The sequence below is a fragment of the Emys orbicularis genome, chromosome 4, assembly GCF_028017835.1.
Source record: "Emys orbicularis isolate rEmyOrb1 chromosome 4, rEmyOrb1.hap1, whole genome shotgun sequence".
NCBI lineage: Eukaryota > Metazoa > Chordata > Testudines > Emydidae > Emys > Emys orbicularis.
In genome coordinates, this window is record NC_088686.1 from 63,108,366 (window position 1) to 63,133,658 (window position 25,293).

At 45.1% G+C, this 25,293-nt stretch overlaps 1 protein-coding gene across 1 annotated transcript in view; it reads left to right on the forward strand.

Annotated features, from left to right (window-relative positions):
- The window catches only part of NUSAP1 (nucleolar and spindle associated protein 1), a 30,003-nt gene extending 5,061 nt beyond the window's left edge, over positions 1–24,942 (forward strand). Inside the window, exons 2-12 of the mRNA XM_065404226.1 lie at positions 1,488–1,553; positions 3,236–3,427; positions 6,803–6,998; positions 9,644–9,742; positions 10,569–10,681; positions 11,471–11,536; positions 11,765–11,952; positions 12,274–12,458; positions 15,055–15,168; positions 24,455–24,566; positions 24,855–24,942. Coding sequence (XP_065260298.1) covers positions 1,488–1,553; positions 3,236–3,427; positions 6,803–6,998; positions 9,644–9,742; positions 10,569–10,681; positions 11,471–11,536; positions 11,765–11,952; positions 12,274–12,458; positions 15,055–15,168; positions 24,455–24,566; positions 24,855–24,942 — 1,419 coding nt within the window. The remainder of the gene's footprint in view (positions 1–1,487; positions 1,554–3,235; positions 3,428–6,802; positions 6,999–9,643; positions 9,743–10,568; positions 10,682–11,470; positions 11,537–11,764; positions 11,953–12,273; positions 12,459–15,054; positions 15,169–24,454; positions 24,567–24,854) is intronic.
- Positions 24,943–25,293: the final 351 nt, after the last annotated feature.

Genomic DNA, 25,293 nt, shown 5'->3' on the forward strand with positions numbered 1-25,293 from the left:
GGGCTTTTAAAAGGCTATAGGATATACTATGCATGGCTATTGTTTTCAAGTTGCTTATAGTTTTCTTTGAGCCATAATGTCTTCAAATTTGTGTTGGGCTGAGACTTCACCTGCCAAGTTGCCTAAAATAAAATTAAATAATTTGGGTTAGTGTTAATTAAACTTAAACTAATTTTCAGAGGTTAAAACAAACGAAATAAAATTATTATGGAAGTACTAATGTTCTCATTTACAGTACTGCAAAAGTGGCACATTGCCATGTTTTTCAGATTTAGAACTATATAAATCAATGGTTAATCCTCAACATTCATTCAATAAGAACTTTTACATAAGGGAGGAGATAAACTTCGGTATTATGCTGATTTTTCCCATTTAGGTCATTGGAAAATTGCCATTAAGCAGCTTAAAAATTCCATTATGCAATTTTTTTGTATTGAGTGTTTTCCCTATTGGCATTATTTACTTAGGAAAGTATGATCTGCATGTGAGCATGGCTCAAAGTAAGTGATGCTGTTGCAGAAATTAGATACAAGTTTTAATTGGATTGTGTTTAACTAGATGAGTCAAAATACCTTGTCCTAAAACTACTGGCTTCTCTGGAAAACGGATGGATTGTAAGATCTCTGGTCAGGAAAATCTACATCTCCGCTCCAGTGAAGCAAGTGAGCTATTCAGCCAAGTACTTAAGCACATCTTAAGTCCCATTGATTTTAATGAGCCTAATTTTAGGCTATGTCTACATTACACGCCACTGGCAACAGCATGTAGTGTACATGTAGCTACATGCTACAGTGCAAAGCCGTCTGCGTCCTCATTGCAGTGCATAGCTACATGTGCCAGTGAAATGCCCTGGCAGAGGGGAGACAGCAAGAAAAAGCTTCAGCAACTCCTTGCCACTAGAACCTTTCAATTCGGTAAGGAAAAGTTCTGGCAGGGGGAAGGAAGCAGGAAAAGACTGTCTTTCCCTGCTGCCTCCCTCCTGCCAGAGCCTTTTATAGCTTCCATAGTGTTTTCCTGTGGCAAGGAAGAGCTGTAACAGCAGGGAGCTGGCAGAGGTTTCCCCACCGCACCCCTGCTGTGGGAGTCTTTTCCGGCAGAGGGAAAAGGCTCCAGCAGCAGGACACTACACTGATAAAAACAGCAGTGTAGACGGGGAGGCACAGCTTGGGCCAGCAGAGAGTGTGTAGGCTAGTACTGCAGACAGACCCACCTCCCCCCAGACATTTTTTACTTTACTTGCCTAAGCCATGCCTCACCAGCTACACTGCTTATTTATACTTGTGCTGGGGGGCTGGGCAGGTAGGTACTCTACATGTTGCCAAAAGACATACTCTTAAACATGTGTTTTGCTGAATAGAAATGGACTTATGCAGATGCTTAAGTGCTTTGCTGAACTGGTTGGTATACAGGGTTGGCTTATGCAACGTTTTGTGTAATGGACTAGTGTCTTCTTTGGGTCACATTGTATACTCTTGACTCCTCTGCAGGCAGACAAATTGCTGAAAGCTCTGAAGCAGCACTTTCATGAGCCAAAACAAGAAAATGGAAGTAAGGTAAGAATAGATGTCTGCTGACTTCTTATAATCTTATGAAAGACAATATGCAGAACCAGTCTTTCTAAGAAAGTTGCTCCTGTTTTGATAATTGCAGTGCATTTCATTTAATGAAAAGTGCTTCTCACATAGTGCACATGGTAATATAAATTGAAATTTTTACTTAAAATCAGTGCCTCATGCTTAATGTGTTCACCGACTGCTGGAAATTGACATTTTTGGTATTTAGTTTAGAAATGGTTCCATATATGACTAGGCCAGTGTCCATCCTAGTAATGGAATTGACAAAACAATTTGGAGTTAAAACTTAACTTGTGCTCCAGTACCTACACAGACTTATCTTTAGTGTGAACTAAAATGTGGTCAAATGGAAACTGATATGCTAATGTTCAAATTTGCTCTGATCTGTTCAGCTCCAGACATTAGCAATGGGAAATGTACAAAATTCTCCATTGTGTCCTTTGAGAGAAGATCATCTTCAGGAGCTGAACCAAGCCTAATGACAACCTAGATCTCAATATTTTAAATACTAGCTGTGAAGGTTTGAACCCACCACCAGGGAACATCTGTGCTGCTTCTGCAAATAATGCTTTCCCAGGATAGCCTACAAACAGGGAATGCCATGCCAGATCAGTAGTCCATCAAATCTGCTATCCTCTCTGATAGTGGTCAATACTTGATGCTTCAGAGGAAGGTATAAGAAACCCGATAAAGACAATTATTATATGGAATAAACCAGCTTGTATGGGAAGCCTTTTGCTAAACCTAGGCAGTTGGGGTGGGAGGGAGTGTCCCTTCCTTTTTTTGTTTGTTTATCCTATCTACCTTTTATATTCTCTAACTGGAGGTTCTCACCTCTATGAATGTCTAATCCTAGTTTGTCTAGCCATTTTGTGCCTACTGCACTTACAAGTTACTCCTCAGGATGCTATAACCAAAGGACATCCCAGAGAAAAAGGTTTTTTTTTTTTTTTTTTTAATCCTAATATATTGTTACGCTGTATGTATTTAAAAAAAAAAAGCACAACAAAAACAACCTTCCTCTTTTATTTAAATGTGTTGCCTTTCAGTTTCATTGAATGTCCCCTTGTTTTTATGTTATGAAACAAGGTAATTCAGAAGCTTTTTTTCTCTGTCATTATATATTGCATATACTTTTATTGTGGCCCTTTTTGTGAACCCATTAAGAACTGATATGATCCTTGCCAGATTCACTCTTCTTCTGCTGACTGTGGTGTATGCAGTAGCTAGGGATCAGAGTAGCCCTGTAGGAGGAGCACAGATGACATGATCTTTTGCAGGATTTTAAAAAGATCTATGAGATCTTAAAAACTTGGAGAGCCCCAGGATTCTCCCAGTCAGGTGTCAAATGCGAAATGCTGCATGTGTTAAATACCTTGACGGAATGCTATGCGTACAATAAAAACAAATGAGAGGATTTCAGATAGTTTTTTGAGGGCAGTTTGTTAGCCTTCTAACTTCAGTATTTGAGGAAAAAGCTGACATCAGCACACTGATTGTGATGCCAGTGAACAGTGAGAATGCCAACAGGGTTGTTTGTGAACAGTGGGTGTGACATATCTGTGTTCCATTAATAACTTGTGAAGCTTTCTCGTTAGTGCATCTGACATGAATATGCACATGTAAGGATGTTAGACAATGGTCCCATTTCTCTTGTACAGGACTTTGGAAGGAGCGCATCCTCCTCCACAGACACAGAGCAACTCAGCAGTCCAGAGCAGGTCAAACCTATTCCAGTGTCCTTTGTCACAAAAAGGCGTGGGAAAGGGAGGAAGGTAGCAACTGGAAAGATGGCCTCCAAGGAGGAAATTAATACTAATGAAGAAGATATGGCACTTCCTGTTGAGAAAGAGGTAATTCAAGTTTTTTAGGTTTTTTTTCTTTATTAAGAGAAACACAAGTTAAATAGAACCTTTGGTCTATTCTGCCACCACTTGGCAGGAAATGCCTGCCTTTCAATAGGCAAACCCAGTAATGTTAAGGAGTACTTGTAGCACGTTAGAGACTAACAAATTTGAGCATAAGCTTTCGTGAGCTACAGCCCACTTCATCGGATGCATAGAACGGAACATGTAGTAAGGAGAGATATATACACATACAGAGAACATGAAAAGGTGGGATTTGTTAGTATCTAAGGTGCCACAAGTACTCCTGTTCTTTTTGCGGATACAGACTAACACGGCTGCTACTCTGAAACCAGTAGTGTTATTGACTTTGTATTTTGGTACCCTACTTTTCTGAAACTTGTGTCAACTGCTAGCTGCGATCAACTATTCCTGTTGTTTAAGCTTATTCTTTATCAACTTCAGATCACCTGTAATCTGCATGGGTCTTTCCCAGAGTCATAATTTGACTTTAGGTGCTCAAATACCACAGTGGGTGCAGTTTAAGAACCTCATTAGAGATTAAGTCCCAGGACACTATAATCATGTTTCACTCTGTTTTCAGGCTAAATGCACTCAACTCTTGAAGGCTTTTTCTTAATAGACATTCTGATCACCAGATGAGTCTAGTAGCCATCTTTCCATTTTTTTCAAGCATTGAAATATCCTCTTCCTTTCTGTACTCTATATGACACCATGTTCTAAGTATGGCTTTTCGATTGCTTTGTAGAATAAAGCCACAATTTCTCTATATATAATCATAAACAAGACAGAATTACACTTTGTGCTTGACTTGCCTTTGAAGGCATTCTTTTAGTTAGTAATGGAATAGCGCAAACTCTTCAATTTTCCCATATACTTTAAACTTGCTGAAACGGTCTTAAATTTGAAGAAACGTTTTTTAGACTTTTTTTCTTGTTCTTCATAACTGCAGGTTTCTTCAGCAGAGGTTGACGAAGCTTGTTCTTTAGAGAATTCTGAATATGAACTGCCCTCTTTTAAAATGGCCACCACCTTTCCTCCCCATTGTCCCTAATGGGATTAAAACCAAGCTGCCCTCAAAGATGGTCCCCCTCTTGTCAGTTTTTAAAATTATGTATAACTTTTGAAATGTCATTGTTGAGGAAACAACCAATTTTCTGCTTGTATTTGTGCAGTCTGAAGCAGAGCTGTACACAGTATTCCAGGTGCAGTTGCACCAAGGCTGCAGAGACATCACTGTTTCTTAACTTGGTCCTGCAGCTGTTGAATTTCTCCTCCTCCTCCCTTACTCTGGCAGAATGACGACTAATGACAATCAAGAATTTTCCTTCTCATCTGTTATTTTTGTTAAAATATTTTCCTTCATATTTGTGCTCTTCAGATAAATAAGAGTTTCTGTGTTCTCCTCTCCCACATCTGTGTATTGCGACATTCTTGGGTATTCCAACAAAAGGGTGGAACTCTATGCTGTACCTGATACATCCAGTGCAGCACTGGTGCCAAGCATGTTCATCATCCAGCCAATCAACTTGCATTAAATTCCGTGCTTCTACGATACTCTTTATCTCTGTTGGCTAGCTTGATGAAAAGGGAGTTCTAGCAAGAACTTTGCTTGCCCTACCTTGTTTATAAGCAGTCCATCTAATTAAAATAACATGGTAAAAATCTTTTCCTAGTGTTCCTGGAACATTATGTAATTGCTGAGATGACTAGGTGATCTCACTCTTTATCCTAAACATAAAGAGCGTGGGTCAGTTTGGAAAAATAGAGTAAAGGATGTTTTCAGTTTAAGTCACGCCGCTTTCTGAAATGTTAACTAGTATATAAAAGCAACACCTAAGATGACCAGAATTGAAAGAAAAACTTTCTTCAGTTGGTTTGCTTTTGCATTTAACAGCATTTGGTGTATGGAATGTTTCACTTTCCCTTGTATAGACAGTAGGTCTCCCTTTGTGTAGGACTTTCTCTCTAGGTTGGAATGTGAGACTTTTTGTTTTAAAACAAAAAAAGTGGGGGGAGAAAAGGGGTGCAGAAGGAGTTTGTTTGTTTGAAAGGTGCCAAACGGATATAGCATATTAGGCCAGGTCTAAACGAAAAGCTTTTGCCGGTATAGCTGGGACAGATGTGAGACCTTGGAAACATGAAAGACTGTTACGTGGAGATGTGTCAGACGCTATGCACACATGGAATAGTGATTGACCATTGTATCAATAAGTGGTGTATGTAGCTTTGTGTTTCTGACTCACGGGATGGGTTTGCAGTGGAATCTAGAATTAGTGAGGGGTGGAAGTTTAATGCAAATTTCCAGTGCTGACTATGCAGATACCCAGCCCTTGAAAGCTTCTCCCCATAGGAGAAGTAGAATTAACTGGTTTTACCTGGTTTAGGAGGCCCTGAGAGACAAAGGCCAAAAAAAATATATAAAGAGTCAGCCTGATCTGATTCATGGAGAGAGTCACTCTGGAACAGAGAACTGACAAACTTATGGACCTACCAGGATCTCATGCAGATGATAGGTCATATCTGGTAAGCCTAGGATGCATATAGATTGATTGTTGAATTTTTGTTCTCTGTACAGGTCTGTCTCATCTTACGCTGGGGTTACGTTCCGCGGTCAGCGCGTAAAGCGAAAACCGTGTATAGTCAAAATTACATTGAGTGTAATGGCGGGCGGAATCGCCCGCGCTACAGGAACAGTACTTAAATTGTTGTTCTCTTTTTTTTTTTTTTTGCCAACCGCGTAAAGCTGAATTTGCACGTTAAATGCGCATAAGATGCGACAGACCTGTAATGCTTTTGACTTAAATAAATGTACTGTACTTTGCAAAAGCTGGTTGATCACTGACTCTCATTGTTCCTGAGAGAGCAGAACTGCAAGTGTTAAACTAAAGTCAGAGCTGCTGGGGCAAGCACAGTGAATTGCAAAGGGACTGTATCCCTAAAACTCTGATCTGGAGGGAGAAGAACATGGAGGTTCCCAGCCTGACACTTAAGGGGATGCTCTCGAGGGGACCACAAAAGGGGCATATGTGCAGTTAAACCCAGAACGGTGACAATAGCAATGTCAGTGGGTTTTTTTTGTTTTGTTTATAAGGGGTGAGAGATTGCAACACATATACCAGCAAAACTCCTGGTGTAGATGCAGGTATAGTGGCAACAAAGTGACTGTTGGTAGGCTTATTTTGCTTGCCAAATATAAGCTATCCGAAAAATCACTTCTTTGCTGGTCTAAACTGCATCTACACTACTAGGGTTTGATGGTATAGCTATACTGGCAAACCTTTTCTACTGTAGAACTTGTCCTAAAGAACAGGCAGAACATCCTTGAAAAAAAGGCCTAACCTAAACATCTTTGAACTCCAGAATTATTCAGAAATGACAGAAAAAGTACCCCGGGATGGAGACAGCAAGACGCCAAAGACAAGGACAAAGACAAGCAAAAGACGCCAAACCGAGGAACCTGTAGCTAAGAACAAAGCTCCTGTGAACCCAGCGATGCATCCCATGCAGAGCCAGCAAAGGGAGAAGATGGTTTCTGCTAAACGAAATGGAGCTGAAAGTAAGGGGAAACTGCAAGTAGTTCTTAGTTTAGTTACTTACAATACTTCAAACAGGAATTTTGATTTATATACTATGTCCGTAAAAATATTGTGGAATGTCCTGGTGGTCTAATAGCCCAGATCGTTGTCCCATGACAGATTGTTTGTTTGAGGAATACCTTTCACTTAAAGGTGATATGTGAAGAATCTTTTAAAATTGGACTTGTGCACTTGTTTTCTTTATGAATTTTAAAGAAGGCTTGAAAGTTGGAAGAGGGTGAGGGTTCTGCTTGGGTTTTTTCCTTGGGACTGTCAAGTCTGGTCTTCCATAGTTTTGGTGAAGAACTTCTTGGGGGTCTGAACATGCCCTTACTTAAATAAACTAGTGTATGAAATCTTTAGCAAAGGTCCATTTCCCAAACATTATTTCTTGGAGAACTAGTAAAATAACCTTCATAAGTTTAAAGCGAGTGAAAGGTGAGCAATTGAGAATGGAAGGGATTTTGGGTCAGGCTGTTCAAAACCTTTTTTGTTAACTATTTAAATCCAGTCACCATAGCCTTTCAGGGTAGACAAGACCTGCATTTCTTATGTGAAAAGCAAGCTGAATATTAAAAAAAACCTTTCAGGCCTTCTTTGTATATTGTTTAGAAGAAGAAGACGAAGATGGGGTGCACAATCCCAACTATTTTCCTTTGCAGGTCACCTTTAAATTCAATGCCTCTTGGATTATCATAAATGTGGTACTCTTTTCCTGAGGAAAGAGGTGGGGAAGAGTACTTCATGTGTTGTACTTCATTGGCCTCTGCTTGCAGATGACTCAACTTTCCCAGATGTATAGTTAGTATAAATTTATACTCGGGCTAGGAAAAAAACATTATTGTTGGGCAGTTTAGACAGCAAAAAAACATGTCCAGGCAAGTGAAACTTCATCATTCCCTGCCTGTTGTGTTTGATGTGATACTGAAAATCAGAACTGGTATCTTCCTCACTTGTGTGTGTGGCCGTGGCCGTGAGCAGGTTTCAGGGGATCTGCCAAAATAAACCACAGAGCAGGACTGGCGTTAGACTCGCTGGGGCCCAGGACAGAAAGCCAAAGCCCGAGCCCCATCGCCCAGGTTTGAAGCCAAAGCCTGAGCAACTTAGCTTTACGAGGCCGCCTATGATGTCGGGCCCTGAGCCATTGCCCTGCTTGCTACCCCCCTAATGCCAGCCCTGGCTTTTAATCTACTGGATATGGAGAAAAACAGTTGTGGCACAGGTGGGCCATGGAATTTTTATAGCATGCTGTGGGGAGGGGCTCAGAAAGAAAAAGGTTGAGAACCCAAGCACTAAGCCATATACAACCCCATGCTCTGCTCCAGGAAGATGGCACAATAGGTATGTACAGTCCCTGAGTTGCAGCATGGGCATAACTGCTGTTCAGTAGAGTATGCAAGAAAACTGTTATGGGAAGCCAACTTTAATGTTTCGCCCCAAGTTAGATACACCATTCAACACACCCAGTTGAGTTTTTCAAGCAACACACAATATATAAGAGCCTTCTGTTTGACCCAACAAGTTGAGCTTTCAGATTGAGAAACAACTGTAGTATCCCTCTTACATCATGATCATAGTTCTTGTTTGAGTTTACACTTGCTGCCTTCTGTCTGAGCAATGGTTCCTTCTAGTGACACAACAAGTGTTCTGTTGCAAGCCTACAGAGAAACTTACACACATGGGTTAAAAGAAATCACTAATTTTCCCACCCCTTGGTCCCATTGTAGTTTGGTTTTTTTTCCCCAATATCATGGAGCTATTCTATACTGACTTCAACACAGACCTGAAATAAGGAATAATTGAGCACTCGCTTTCTGTGTACAAATGCTATCATACTCTAATTGAACGTCTTTTTAAAAAATACAGCTGTTTGTGAATTGTATTAAAATGAAGAAAGAAGACTAACTGAACTCAACAGAAATATCGGTGTAAACATGATACAAAAGAAGCTGAATTCAAACCATAAAAATTAGGAAAAGATTCAAGACTTATTGGCTAAATCTTTAGTCACTGTGTGGTTCTGCTCTCAAGTCTCTAAGTAAAAATGTCACCCCCTGTTTAAACAGATAAGCTCCCAGATGTGCATTCAGGTATCTCTGCTTACAATAGTCATGGAAGCTTTTATTATTACTAGTATTAGTGCTGCAGAGCCAACACCGCTAAGAGAAAGTGAGTTGGGTTCTGTTCCTTCTTTAAGCATAATCAACAAAATACTACTAATTCTAATGGAGAACTACTCATACAGGGCCAATCCAATTACACTTTGTGCAGGCAATTGGGTTGCCACCCAGAGCAGAACTTGGCCTGCAGAACCTTTACTGATGGTGATGCATGAGAAGGAAATAACCTGCCTTGACTTTCCGATACCATATTGAACTTGCAGTTGGCAAAGTCATCCTATTACTTGGGTACACCTTTGATGTGGAGGCCTTTTGAGAAACTATAAACATGAAACTCCACAATTCCATTTTTACTTCTCGTACTAGAGCCCAATTTAAGGGAGTGAGTACTTCTTTGGCATACAAGCTTCCAGAGTTTCATGAAGCAAAAGAATAGCTTGAGTTTTAGTAGCATTAAGCTAACCTTCCAGTAGTTTTAACAGACTTGTTTGATTTGATTGTACCAGATGACACTCTTCCAGCCCATCCTCCAGCTGGGAAGATCCCTCGATATGTAGACCGTCTGTCTAAAACCGGAAAAACAGGAGTGAAACCCATTACGCCAAGTAAGTTATTTACTATCTCTGAAAATAGGCTTATTGTCCATATATGAAAGGAGACTTGCCTGTTACTGCCTAAATGAATCCAATCTCATTCTTTTTTTTTAATATGGGGCTCGAAATCTCATAGGGCTTGCTTGGGGGAAAACATCTTGCTCTTTTATAAAGCAATTGTCATGGCTCTGAAGTGTTCCAGTGTGGTGTATATCTGCCTGTGTTTCTCCAAAGAGCTGGTTGTGTGTTGGTAGTAGATAAATTTGCTTAGTTTTAAAATCAGTTTGTCAAGTGCTTTGGAACCCTTCGGGGTGAAAAGCATTTATATATGTAAGGGTTTTTTTAACAGACAGGAATGCTAAATTATGTTACTATCTTTTTTCTTTGAACTAATGATTTGCCCTAAAATGGATGACCAGTAACTGAAGTAATAATGACTTGCCATTTGTTTAGGACTAGTCAAGGCAGAGATAGGCGACCACTTCCACTTGTTTTTAATCACTTCGACCAATGGTCTCAACCTATTTATCATTGTTGGCCACATATGAAGCGCTTCTGTTATGTGGACCAAATCTACACTAAAATATATATCTGTATACTGCCTGTATGGCCCTGAGGATGTCACATGGGCCACACCTGTGTGCTGATGGGGCCGCAGTTTGAGAACCACTGACTTAGACTCACAGGATACAGTCAGGAAAAATAGTGCACTTAGATATTTTTTCTCCTATCCCCTAGTGATAATTATTCCAGGTTTGCACCATCCTCTGATCATTTAAACTTGCCTATAAATGACCAATCTTGACAATTTCTCTTTCATATTTTTGGAATTTTGAAGATTTCAAGAAGCTGCATGAGGCTCACTTCGAGAAAATGGAGTCTATTGATGCCTACATTGAGAGAAAAAATAAACTGATTGAAAACTTCAGCAATTCTATCAATGAGGTCAAGGTAAGAATCATTAGAGGATCATATCCCTCATCCCTACATTCTTCTAAAATCTAGAGAGGGTTCTTTATTGCATTATCTCCGCACAGTCCCTCAGTATGAGTCATGCATTTACCCATGTGGCTAAAGAACCATTTTTGAGGAGTAGTTTACTGGTAGGGGGCCCATGCAATTTCAACGATCCTAACATCCCATAGACTGCAAGGATATAAGTCTATCCTGAGTACTTTGACTGTCCTTTCTGCCTGCCACAGAACTAATCTTTCTCTGACTCTATCATGGTAGCATAAATACTTTATAAGTAGTTCCTAAAAAAGAAAAAAAAAGTAGACTCCTAATTACATTGGTGGGGTTGTTTGGCTTTTTTGTCTACCTTCTTAATTGTCTCTGAGTTGCCATGGAACTTGAGAATCTTAAAAAGTGGGATTTAAATGGTGGTCTTGACCTGTTAATGCCCATCCAAAGTGGAAAACTTAAGTGCTTTTTATATACCTTCTTAGGGAAAGACATTCGACTCACCTTCAAAAAACATGGCATGTAAATGGTTTTTGATGGCCCTTGATCTCTCTCAAATTCTGTATTCTAAACTTGAACGTGTGGGAATTCCAAAATAATGGCATTTCCAGATGTGACAAATGTGTGCACATGCCAAGATTTACAGCAATGTACACCAATGAATATGGTCAAAACAAGAACATTGAAACTTATTCTGAACGTTACGTTTCTTATCTTGCTGATAGATACCAAGTGTATGGATGAGTTTTTAAGACCCCATACATTTTATTTTTGCAGATGTTGGCTAAAAAAGCTAACCACCCAAAGGCATGTGAGAAAGGAACTCCACACAGCAATTCTAAGGTGAGGGTTCTTCCTCCCCGCCCGCCCCTCCCGCCCAGATAATCTTTTCTGTCTAGTTACGAGGGAGATCTTGTATTTTTTGAAATATTATTCTTTAAAGCAGACTGATCTGTGCACTTGTGATTAAATGTATTATGTTCTGTAGCTCCAGCACAATCCAGGCAGCAGTGCCTATCCGAATGCTAAACTCTTGTAGAATGTGCTAAATGCCCACTTCTGTGTTTCTAGAAACGCTCCGGCGGCAGAGTGTTTTTATTCAGCCCACATCCCCAAAGAGGAAGGTTCTCTACCAGTTGTACTCCAGGCAACCTGCGGCGCTCCCCACGCATCTCTGTAGGCACTGGAAATCTGAGTATTTTATCTCAGAAATCTTTATTCAATCCCTCCATTCTCTCAACAACCAAAATGAATGTCAGGTAAAAAGGACTCACCAGAAACATCAGTCAAGTATTTGGTATAATATATAAACAACACAGTGAATTAAATAATGAAATTTAAAAATTGAATTTGAAAATTAAATTGCAATAAAAACATTGTTTGTGTGATTGTTGCATTAGTTGTTGATAGCAATTCCATATTCATGACAAGGAATGTGCCAAAGGATTATGTATTACAGCGTTTCATGTTTTCTCTGATAGATAATAAGAGATTTACATTGGTTGAAATGTTTTTAATGAGCACCTGTTAATGCAGGAAGGTTCAGATCTTTATTCCGACTAATAACTACTTCCTTTCAGATTCTCAGAAGCTACAAAAGATAATGAACACAAGCGCTCCCTTACCAAGACTCCATCTAGAAAGTCACCATTCTTGGAGATTTGCACACCTGATAGCCAGAAAAGTGGCAAACCCACAATTAGAAAGAGCACTAATGGAAATGCAACAAACCATGATCTGACTGCATCAAAGACCAACCCTAATGGTAATCTTCTGAGAAACTGATGCTATAAAATGTACATAATATTTGGAAACAAGCTTTAATGCTTTAGCAAAGGGCAAGGGGAAATATATTATTTCCCAAGACTGGAATGATTCTTTAGGGGACTGCAATATCTTGTTTTTTAAATTTATATTTTCTTTGAACTGAAAAGGGTAGGTGCTAAAAATCTTTAGATAAGATAAAAGGCAAGAAATTATCTCCAGTCTATCTGTTCTTATTGTGTGTGGTTGAGCAGTTTCTGTATTATGCTATTAGCACAGGGGTGGGCAAACTACGGCCCGCAGGCCGGATCCGGCCCCTCAGGGCTTTGGATCCGGCCCGCGGGACTGCCCCTGTGGTGCAGTGGGCCCCGTGCCCATGCGGCCTTTGGGCGGGGAGGGGCAGAGGGCTCTCTGCGTTGCTCCTGCTTCCAGGCATCGCCCCCTGCAGCTCCCATTGGCCAGGAACAGGGAACCGCGGCCAATGGGAGCTTCGGGGGAGGTATCTGTAGGCACAGCAAAGACAGCACACACGGAGCACTCCGCCCCTCCTTCCCCAGGGGCCGCAGCACTTCCTGGAGCAGCGCGGGGCCGGGGATAGGGCAGGCAGGCAGGGAGCCTGCTCTGGCCCTGGTGCGCACCACTGCTACCCCCAAAGCCCTCCTGCATCCCGCCCCCAACTCCCTGCCCTAAGCCCCCTGCCTGCACCGTGCACCCCTCCTGCACCCCAACTCCTTGCCCTAAGCCCCCTGCCTGCACCGTGCACCCCTCTTGCACCCCAACCCCCTGCCCTGAGCCTCCTGCTACACCCTTGTGCACCCCAACCCCCTGCCCTGAGCCTCCTGCTACACCCTTGTGCACCCCAACCCCCTGCCCTGAGCCCCCTGCCGCACCCCTCCTGCACTCCAACCCCCTTCCCTGAGCCCCCCCATACACCCCGCACCCCTCCTCTGCCCCAAACCCTTGCCCTGAGCCCCTTCCTGCACACCACACCCCCTCCCACACCCTGCACTCCCTCCTGCACCCCAACCCCCTGCCCCAGCCCTGCATACAATTTCTCCACCCAGATGTGGCCCTCAGCCCAAAAAGTTTGCCCACCCCTGTATTGGCAGATAAAAGTGCCACAAGGAAACATAAAAGCACCATTGCAGACTTGGTACTAGAGTACTCCAGAAGAGGTTTAAGTGTCATTGTAGAAAAGCTCCCTGGACCACCAAATAACCATGCAATGGAATAGGTAACGAGCTATCATACTTGCTCTAGAGAAGTGGAAAACCATGTATGGTGTGATGCATGACTTACCAGTCTCAAAATATACCCATACAATTGTATAGAAGTCCCACTTCTGATAATAAAACTAACCGTTCATATCCTACAGAGTACTGAAGTTGAGAGCAGGGAAGCAAGCGTTGAGACAGCATGTGAAGGTCATGTCCTGAGGTAGAAATAAATTAGATAGCTAAAATCAATCCTGAGCAAGAAATCAGTATTAGAACAGCTTGAGTGGTTTACTTTGTTTTGGGTAGTTTGGGATTCGGGTTAAATTCAACATTTCTTGGAAGCGTTGATAAAAGTTTGTATGGGATAATAGCTGGCCTACATATAAGGGATAAGGCACCCCAGGTAGTCTTGTTTTCTTAAACATCTTAAGAAAGGACTGAGCTCCTCACTATTCACACCTCACGTCCTATGTGGCACATTTGACCTATGTATCAAGGACCCAAGAATGGTATGCAGGCATTTATGCCAATCAGTACAGTATCCATTTGTTGGTTAAGACATAGAGAATCTTGAACTGCTAGAGAATTAATGTTTTTTAAATGAAGACTTAGATTCTGAAGTAAATTATGTAGCATTCTAAAAATAATCCCTGTTTCTGTAGCAAACTACATGACCATGTAAATTGTATTATACATGTGACTCGCAACTTTTATTTGGTACTAACAGTTTTCTCAGTGGTGTGTAGGTAGAACTGTTAACAGCTATCCAGTACCCGCAGTGTCTTCCAGCGTGGATCACGTGCTAGACTGTGTCACGGACACTTCCCTTTCCATTCATAGTTTTGTGGACCACCTTCCATGCTCCTCATGATTGCAGACCAACCTTATGTAACCTACAGTAATTGCTTACATGAAAAAATAGCAATAGTACTTAATGTATTTTTAGTTGTGATTTAAGGTGACAGCTGGAAATAAGCATCATGTGATCAGCATGCTCTCCGTAGACCACTGGGAGACCACAGGCCAGTTGAGAAATACTGAACTAGATATGGCTTAGCAACTCTGCTACACACCAGGGCTATCTACTTAAAACCAAACCAAAAGAGTGAGACCTTCCACATCTGCCCTTCGTACACTGTTGCCCCATATTGTTCAACCTCTTCCCTGTTATCCAAAGTGTTAAATGTGTTTTCAATGGAGTACATTTTATAGTGTGTGGATCCTTGGTAGTTTGTAAGATCCTATGGTACTTTGGTTTGACTGGCTTAAAGAATTGGGCTGTTGTAGTGCTCTCCTTATGTAGTTTCCCAACTGTTCGCTTTTAAGAGCAGAAATTCTTGTTCCCTCTCTCTAAACATGGTACCCTGGTTTTCTTTTTAGCTGTTACACCATTCAAGTTTGCAGCTCAGACTGCAGAACCCACAAGTACCAAGAAGCCAACATTTGATCTGAAAGCAAGTCTGTCAAGGCCACTTGGATATCAGCCACACAAAGGTACTGTGACTTTGTGCTATTTCCATAGGGGAGACAAAAGCACTGAGCTTATGAAAGAGGGCATTCTTGCATTATGTGCAGTAACAAAGCACCTCTGTCATACCACATATCTGATCACACATTCTACATGGGGGATGTAGCCTTAAAAATGATAGCTTGTGCTCTGAAGTTAAACCATTCAAAGTATGTTCTCTAGCAGAGAGGCTTTTGCTAAGACAATCTGGGCTTTTAACAGCTGGACTGGTTCTTTCTGTTTGCTGCTAGAGGAATTCTAGTTTCTCAAGTGTTTAGACATACTGCATTCTAGGTGTCAGAACATCAAGTTCAAATAAACAGGCAACTTTTTCCAAGCCCTGTCTAATACCTAATCACCAGGCTGAAAAACACACCCTCCTGTTGGGCCTATAGATGCTGGATTCCTGCTGACTGAGCTCTGCTGCCAATTAATGCTGCCCTCCTACCACCACCACACAAAACAAGTCAGTTCTGGGACACCTCCACAACAACATATGTCCCCCCATAAATCAAGTTCTTTGAGTGATTGCTCATGTCCATTCCATTGTAGGTGTGTGTGTTCGCCACATGCACTGCTGTCGGAAGTTTTTCCTTCAGTGGTATCCGTAGGAGACTAACTCTGGCACCCTCTGGAGTGGTGCATGTATGTGCTGGTATAAGGGGCACCGCTGGCTCCCCCCTCCCTCAGTTCCTTCGTACCACCAGTGACAGTGCTGGAACGTCTCCTTGCCTCGGCTAGCTTACTTCTCTCAACTGTGTCTAGTTATGAACTTTTTGTATATAGTTAAAAACTTATAGTTTTACAGTTCCCTTAGTGTTAGAGTTAGTAATAGTTGGTTAGTTCTGGATGGGACTTAGCCTGGGGACGGGCCTTGTGACTGCTGCAAGAAACCTATGCCAGTCAGTGATCCCCATAAAAGATGTCTAAAGTGCTTGGAGGAAATCCATGTGAGCGACAAGTGTCGCATCTGTAAGAGGTTCAGGCCACGAACAAAAAAGAAGCAGGACATTTGTCGTTGAGCACTCTTTATGGAGTCAGCCTTCGCACTGGCATTGGAGCCGACTAGATCGGACTCTGCTCCAAGCACTGCAGCCTCGGTGCGGAGTGTGCCACCAGCACCGACCTCCGACTGGCACTGATCCCCATCCCTGGTACCGGTTGAAAAGCAAAGAAAGGCCGGGAGAGGGCGTTATCCTGTGTCCCGTAAAGGGAAGGAGAGAGCCAGAGGACAGCAAAGACCCATGAGGGGCAGCTTTTTCTCTATGGATGGTGGCCAGGCTCCAGCACCTACAGAGCTGTTTGGGCCCACTTTGAGATCCGCCCACCACCCCAGAAAGCAGTAGAGGCACTCGGCACCTGGCGGTGCTGTCCACACCAGAGGCTGCTAAGAATATATTGTCCCTTCTGGTGCTGCCCATGCCTGCTACTAAGGTGCACCATTCAAGGGGAAAACCCATCCTGGGACCCTTCCAGCGGTCTCCGTCAGTGCAGCAGCGCTCACCTGAACAGTGCCACCAGCCCCCAGATGTGGGTCAGCTTACCTACCAGAGTTCCCGGTGTTGTTCTCCAGTCTCTAGGCAGTGTTCACTGGGATCCCAGCATCAATCACCGTCTGTCTGGCACAGACCCTTGGAGGCGCATCACCAATCCCCAGAACCCCAGCACTTAGAGCGTCTGAATAGGTCTCCAGACTCGTGGCACCGTTCTGGAGGGTTGGTACGCCGGTCCCCCAAGTCCTGTTACCAGTCTCCAGTTCACTGGTACAGATCTCCATGGGCACGTTGACGGTCTCCAAGATGTCGATCCTCTCGCTCCCGTTCTCACTCCTGGTCCACGGAACAGCACCGCTCTCACAGCGTGAGGCTTCAATAGCCGGGGTACTGTCGCCGAACGCAGCCGCCAGTCACTGGAATCGTGGCACCGAAAGACATCGTCCCAGTACAGCTCCCCAGTGGAGGTCCGCAGAGAGAGCCGACAGGAACAGGGTAGACAGGTGACATCAGTCCTGTCCTGGTCCCCCAGACAAGTCTCCCCCTCTTCAGGCTCAAAGCAAGGAGGAAGACCTGCCCTCAGGCCAAGGGCACCCGCCGGGACCATCAGCATTTCCTTCTGGGTCCCAAGGGGCTGCATGGCCCCAGGGCCAATTGCCAAACCCCTGGCATCTGTGGAACCTCTGGACATTTCCCCAACCGTCGCTGGGGCATCAGTTGGTCTCAAGGTCATTGGAAAGACAGTCGGCCACAGTCTCCTGCCCACCCCCTGACTCGGAAGCGGAGTCAGAGAAAACTCCACAGGGACAGCCTGGCAGAGGCAGTGGAGTTACCAGGCCCACCTATACCTGCCTCCTTTTCATCTTTGCCCGACGAGGCGATAGCTGGGCCCTCTCACACAGTCCCCCAGGATGACGCAAAAGCCCACCAAGAGCTTTTGAAGAGGGTGACTTCAAACCTCGGGCTGGAAGCCGAGGAACTCCCTGTTCAATGTGCTGAGTGCAGCAGCCCCCTCGAAGGTGGCATTACCAGTACACATGGGAGTTGTGAAACTGATCAAAGCCCTTTGGCAAACCCCCTCCTCCCTGCCCCCATCTCTAAGTGGGTGGAGCGGAAGTACTATATCCCCACTAAAGGGTTTGAATACTTGTACAAACGCCCTGCCCCAAGCTCGCTGGTGGTGTCAGCAGCCAATGAGCACGATAGACAAGGCCAACCGGGATCGACCCCTAAGAATAAGGAGTTGACGAAGCTTGATCTTTTCGGTAGAAAGTTTTATTCTATGGCCAGTCTTCAGCTAAGAGTGGCCAATCATCAGGCCCTACTTGGCCACTATGATTATAACATTTGGCAGTCCGTGGCCAAGTTCGCAGAGTCGCTGCCTGAGGAGCCCAGGAAGGAATTCCTGGCTATTCTGGAGGAGGGCAGAGCGGTAGTCAGGGCAGGCAAGCAGGAGCGTGCCACTAGCACCGACCTCAGACTGGCACCGATCCCCATCCCTGGGTACCGGTTGAAAAGCAAAGAGATGCCGGGAGAGGGCGTTATCCTGTGTCCCGTAAAGGGAAGGAGAGAGCCAGAGGACAGCAAAGACCCATGAGGGGCAGATGCAGCAGACCTCCGCGTCCCGGTCTATGACTTTGGCCATTTCAATGAGGCGGGGATCCTGGTTGTAGTCATCGGGTTTGTCAGCAGAGGTTCAGCAATCCATCCAGTACCTCCCCTTTGACGGCTTGGCGTTGTTCGCAGAATAGACAGCAAGTTGCATGGCCTAAAAGACTAGGGCCACCTTGCACTCGCTGGGCCTGTACACTGAGGCGCCCACGAGGAAGTGGTTCAAGCCACAACAGTCCCACAGGTTCGGGGGCTCTTCCCATTCAGAGACATTCCTTAAAAAGGGCAGGGGCTACAAGCGCCGGCAAGGCCATCAGCTGGCCTCCTCAGCTTACTCGAGCTCTAGCTTCACCCAATTGGGTAATAAGTAGGCATTTTGAGGGTGCGCTCAAGGGCGACCTTCCAGCCTGTGTCCTGGATCCAGCATCCCTGTTTTTCCCCCAACCGCCTATCTCCCTTTCTCCCTGCCAGGGGCTCTATAACACTGGACCAGTGGGTCCTCAGCACAGTTGCAGGGGGGTATATCCTTCAGTTTATTTCTATTCCCTTCCTCCCTCCCTGTCTCTTTTCAGGGACTCTTCTCACAAGCATCTACTCGCTCAGAAGGTGCTGGGCCTTCTGCAGGTGGGAGCAGTAGAGAAAGTTCCTCTGCAGTGTGACAAAGTTCCTCCTCTATCTTGGTGGGTCCTGCGCTTATTGGCGGATTTTCTTGCCTCAGAGATTCACCATGTGGGTTGGGGAACAGCCCAGAGACCTTCCCCTCTGGGAGAACCCACAGTCCAGGTCAATTGGGAGGTTTGGGGGGAACCCAGGCCCGCCCTCTACTCCGGGTTCCAGCCCAGGGCCCTGTGGACTGCAGCTGTCTATAGTGCCTCCTATAACAGCTGCATGACAGCTACAACTCCCTGGGCTACTTCCCCATGGCCTCCTCCAAACACCTTCCTTAGTCTCACCACAGGACCTTCCTCCTGGTGTCTGATAACGCTTGTGCTCCTCAGTCCTCCAGCAGCACACCCTCTCACTCTCAGCTCCTTGCGCCTCTTGCTCCCAGCTCCTCACACTCGCACCACAAACTGAAGTGAGCTCCTTTTTAAAACCCAGGTGCCCTGATTAGCCTGCCTTAATTGATTCTAGAAGCTTCTTCTTAATTGGCTTCAGGTGTCCTAATTAGCCTGCCTGCCTTAACTTGTTCTAGCAGGTTCCTGATTACTCTAGTGCAGCCCCTGCTCTGGTCACTCAGGGAACAGAAAAATACTCATCCAGTGACCAGTATATTTGCCCTCTACCAGACTCCTGTACCCCACTGGTCTGGGTCTGTCACAGCACTTACGGGGGAAAGGGTTTTATTCCTGCTATTTTTTTATCCCAAAGGGGGTCTATGCCCCATGCTCGACCTGCGGGGCCTCAATAAGTATCTCAAGAAGTTGAAGTTCCGCATGGTCTCCCTGGCCTCCATCATTCTTTCCCTGGATCCGGGAGCCCACAAGGATGCCTACTCACATACCAATATTTCAGGGACACAGACGCTTCCTACATTTCATACTACCAATTTGCTGTGCTCCCCTTTGGCCTAGCAAAGGCATCAATGGTATTCACAAAGTGCATGTTGGTGGTAGCGACCTACCTCAGATGTTACGGTATCCAGATATACCTGTACCTCAACAACTGGCTCATCAAGGGCCGCTCCAGGTCCAGCGCAGTGTCAAGAAGTTGCAGGCCACTTGCCAAGCTTTAGGCCAGTTGATAAACGAACAAAAATAAACATTAATTCTGATTCAAAGGATAGAATTTGTCGAAGCGGTACTCGACTCTATCTGAGCCAGAGCATTCCTGCTGGAGACCAGGTTCAGGGCAATGGCAGATCTGATTGCCAGCATCACAACCCATCCGCTTGCCACTGCCTGGGTCTGCCTCAGACTACTGGGGCACATGGCAGCTTGCATGTATGTTGTCTGTCATGCGAGACTCAGGCTGCGTCTCCTCCAGATGTGGCTGGCGTCAGTCTACTCCCTGGACAGATATCACCTGGACAAGATTGTCACGATCCCACCCCACAGGTATTTACCTCCCTGCTGTAGTGATCCGATCCAACTCTGGTAATGGAAGGTGTGCCGTTCGCAAGCCCACAACCCACGGTTTCCCTGATTTCAGACGTGTCTGACCTCGGTTGGGGAGTGCATCTCTATGTACTGCGGACTCAGGGATTATGGTCTCGGGAGGAGCTTGCGTTACATTTAAATGTCAGAGAACTTAGAGCCATTTGCCTGCCTTGTGGAGGCTTCCTTTCCCAGCTGTCCGGTCAGGTGGTGCAGGTGTTGACGAACAACACAGCCTCCATGTTCTATGTCAACAGGCAGGGGGGAGCTTGTTCGTCGGCTCTGTGCAAAGAAGCCCTCCATCTATGGGACTTCTGCATTCAGTATGCAATCCACCTGGAAGCCTCGCACCTCCCTGGCTTCCTGAACACGCTGGCGGATCACCTCAGTAGGTTCTTCTCTCACCACGAGTGGTCCCTTCACTCTGAAGTCGTCAGGATGCTCTTCCAGAAGTGGGGAGCTCCCCGAGTGGACCTGTTCCCCACCAGATAGAACAGAAAGTGTCCTCAGTTCTGCTCTCCTCAAGGCCTAGGCAGAGGCTCATTTTCCAATGCCTTTCTCCTGTCATGGTCCGCAGACCTGATGTACGCCTTCCCGCCAATTCTACTCATGAGCAAGGTTCTCTTGAAGATCAAGAGGGACAAGGCGTGGGTCATGGACGTACCAGCATTGGTTCGGCATGCTGATGGACCTGGCCATAGTGGCCCTGTGGCCACTTTACAGCCGCCCAGAGCTACTCTCACAGGATCACGGTCAGCTCTTGCACTCGAACCTCACCTCTCTCCACCTCACGGCTTGGCTGCTGCGTGGCTGAACCTAGAGGAACAAACCTTCTCTAGTCAGGTACAGCAGGTTCTCTTGAAGGGCAGAAAACCCTCCACCAGAGTGACTTACCTGGAAAAGTGGAACCATTTCTCCTGCTGGGAGTCGGAGTGGAATATCTCCCTGACCCAATCGTCCCTGCAGTCCATCCTGGATTACCTGCTTCACTTGAAGCACCAGGGCCTCGCCTTTTCCTTGATCAAGGTGCACTTGGCAGCCATATTGGCCTTCCATACCAGCGTCCAGGGTAGATCTGTATTCTCACATGAGATGACAATCAGGTTCTTGAAAGACTCTTTCCGCCAATCCGGGGCCCGGTTCCCCAATGGGACCTTAACCTGGTCCTCTCCAGGCTCATGGGTCCACCCTTTGAGCCTATGGCTTCTTGTTCCCTCTCTACCTGTTGTGGAAGGTTGCATTCCTTGTAGGCATTACTTATTGAGCACGTTGAGTCTCAGAGATTAAAGCCCTCACTTCAGAGCCCCCATATACGGTATTCTACAAGGACAAGGTTCAGCTGTGACCCCATCCGGCCTTCCTGCTGGAGGTGGTGTCGCACTTCCATGTCCATCGAGATATCTTCCTCCCTGTGTTCTGTCCAAAGCCTCACATAATCAATGAGGAGAGATGCCTGCACACTCTAGATTTCAGGCGTGCCCTGGCTTTCTACTTGGAGTGCACCAAGGCCTTCGGCAGATCGACTCATCTCTTTACTGCGATCACTGACTGGATGAAGGGCCTTCCAGTGTACTCTCAGAGGATTTCAAACTGGATTACCACCTGCATCCACACTTGTTACAAGCTGGCGCAGTCTGTGTCTCCACCGATAATGAAGGCTCACTCTACTGGAGCTCAAGCGTCTTCAGCTGCCTTCCTGGTGCATGTCCCTGTCCAGGACATCTGCAGGGCTGCGAGCTGGTCTTTGGTACACATGTTCACCACGCATTACGCCATTACCCAGCAGGCCAGAGATGATGCTGGATTTGGCAGAGCTGTGTTGCAACTGACACGTCCATGAACTCCTGCTCACCTCCAGAGGTACTGCTTGGGACTCACCTATAATGGAATGGACATGAGCAATCACTTGAAGAAGAAAAAACAGTTACTAACCTTTTGTAACTGTTCTTTGAGATGTGTTGCTAATGTCCATTCCATGACCCACCCTCCTTCCCCTCTCTCGGAGTTCCTGCAAGAAGGAACTGAGGGAGGGAGAAGCCGGCGGCACCCCTTATATTGGCAAATACGTGGGCCACTCCAGAGGGCACCAGAGCCGGTCCCCTATGAATACCAGTGAGGGAAAAACTTTCAGCACCAGTACATGTGGTGAGCACACCTACCTACAATGGAATGGACACTACACGGGGAACTACAAGCCAGTCAGCCTCACCTCAGTCCCTGGAAAAATCATGGAGCAGGTCCTCAAGGAATCAATTCTGAAGCACTTAGAGAGGAAAGTGATCAGGAACAGTCAGCGTGGATTCACCAAGGGCAAGTCATGCCTGACTAACCTAATTGCCTTCTATGACGAGATAACTGGCTCTGTGGATGAGGGGAAAGCAGTGGACATGTTATTCCTTGACTTTAGCAAAGCTTTTGATACAGTCTCCCACAGTATTCTTGCTGGCAAGTTAAAGTAGTATGGGCTGGATGAATGGACTATAAGGTGGATGGAAAGCTGGCTAGATCGTCTGGCTCAACGGGTCGTGATCAATGGCTCCATGTCTAGTTGGCAGCGGAGTGCCCCAAGGGTCGGTCCTGGGGCCAGTTTTGTTCAATATCTTCATTAATGATCTGGAGGATGCGTGGACTGCATGCTCAGCAAGTTTGCAGATGACACTAAACTGGGAGGAGTGGTAGATACGCTGGATGGTAGGAATAGGATACAGAGGGACCTAGACAAGTTAGAGGATTGGGCCAAAAGAAACCTGATGAGGTTCAACAAGGACAAGTGCAGAGTCCTGCACTTAGCATGGAAGAATCCCATGCACCGCTACAGACTAGGGACCGAATAGCTAGGCAGCAGTTCTGCAGAAAAGGACTAGGGGTTACAGTGGACAAGAAGCTGCATATGAGTCAACAGTGTGCCCTTGTTGCCAAGAAGGCTAATGGCATTTTGGGCTGTATAAGTAGGGGCATTGCCAGCAGATCGAGGGACGTGATCATTCCCCTCTATTTGACGTTGGTGAGGCCTCAGTGTCCAGTTTTGGGCCCCACACTACAAGAAGGATGTGGAAAAATTGGAAAGAGTCCAGCGGAGGGCAACAAAAATGATTAGGGCGCTGGAGCACATGACTTATGAGGAGAGGCTGAGGGAACTGGGATTGTTTAGTCTGCAGAAGAGAAGAATGAGGGGGGATTTGATAGCTGCTTTCAACTACCTGAAAGGGGGTTCCAAAGAGGATGGATCTAGACTGTTCTCAGTAGTACCAGATGACAGAACAAGGAGTAATGGTCTCAAGTTGCAGTGGGGGAGATTTAGGTTGGATATTAGGAAAAACGTTTTCACTAGGAGGGTGGTGAAGCACTGGAATGGGTTACCTAGGGAGGTGGTAGAATCTCCTTCCTTAGAGGTTTTTAAGGTCAGGCTTGACAAAGCCCTGGCTGGGATGATTTAGTTGGGGATTGGTCCTCCTTTGAGCAGGTAGTTGGACTAGATGACCTCCTGAGGTCTCTTCCAACCCTGATATTCTATGATTCTATGACATGAGCAACACATCTCAAAGAACAACAGTTATGAAAGGTTAGTAAGGTTAGTTTTTTCTGCTGACCCTAGAGTCTGCTGCTGTGTTGTCAAGACAGCCCCACTCAGAGCTTTCTGCTCAGATGGCAGGGAGCTGAGGCTGCTCTTCTCCTGGACCAGGCCACTTCCCCTCCCTCTAAAACAGGGCACAGTAGATTAAGGAACAGGAAGGATTTGGTCAAAGACCATGGTGGCAGATCCCTGCCTTCCACAATAGCAGAGAGGGCTCCATTATGGGGTAGTCCCCAGTTAATGCTACCCCACAGGCAGGGTTCTGAGGGGAGGCTTCTGCCACCCCCAGCAGAAAGCCCTCTCCCCAAATAGCTGGCTAGTATCCAGATTGATGTAATTGACCGGGGTGTTTGTGCTTGATCTTCGATGCAGTCAGGCAACTTACGTTATCTGTAGAGTTGAGAATGAGAATGTGTGTATTTATGTTGTTAATACTGACAATTACTAAATGTTAATAACTAGCTGGTCTGTTTTTTATTTATTTATTTATTTAATGTAGGAAGACTGAAACCTTGGGGTGACTCAAAAGAAAACACTGTCCTGAATAAATCTATGAATAGCAGTGTCTCTTCACACACACAAGATTACAAACAGCCACGTCTCCAGACCAGGTCAGTACAAGGGTGTTTTAGGTGCCATTTTAACACTAGAACTCTGTAGGAGAACACTAAGACTTAAATATGTGACAAGCCAACACTTTTTTAAATAAATGCTCTGTCCTGAACCATACTTACGTTAGAGAAATTTTTCTATCTCTATCAAAATGTTTAGCATCAGGATGGCCAAAGTATAGCTCACAGCTTAGGGTTATTGCTTATGCATATAGTTATCTTTATGCCTATGCAACTAATTGCTCATTTGCTCCAATTTTGTGTGATTTGTTTTCTTTTCACTTTCAGAGAAGGGAGGCGTGAGAAGCATTTGCTGGAGAGAAAGCAGAAAAAGGCTCAGCTGCTTGGAACCCGCAGAGGACTATCCATGGCTTAGGAGGAATTTAGTAATGTCTTACGGCCTCGCTGTAAATACTGTTCTCAGGAAAAATCTTTCCTACCTTTGTAAATATTTCTGTTTATATGTTTACATTAAAGGATGAGTCAGGTCACCTGAGTTGACTGGATGTTACTAGCCATGTAGGGCAGGCTTTCTTAGTGCTGTTGAGCTTAACATTGTTAGTGATTTTACAAGTTGGATAAAATATCGAAACTTTAAATCTTTTAATATGTTTTAAGTAGAGCCCAGAGTATCTCAAATTACTTGGAGCCATTCATCCAGTTAGGTTTTAGATTGGCTGGATATTCTTGGTTGTAAATTTTGAACAAAAGCTTCCTCCTAAGTCAG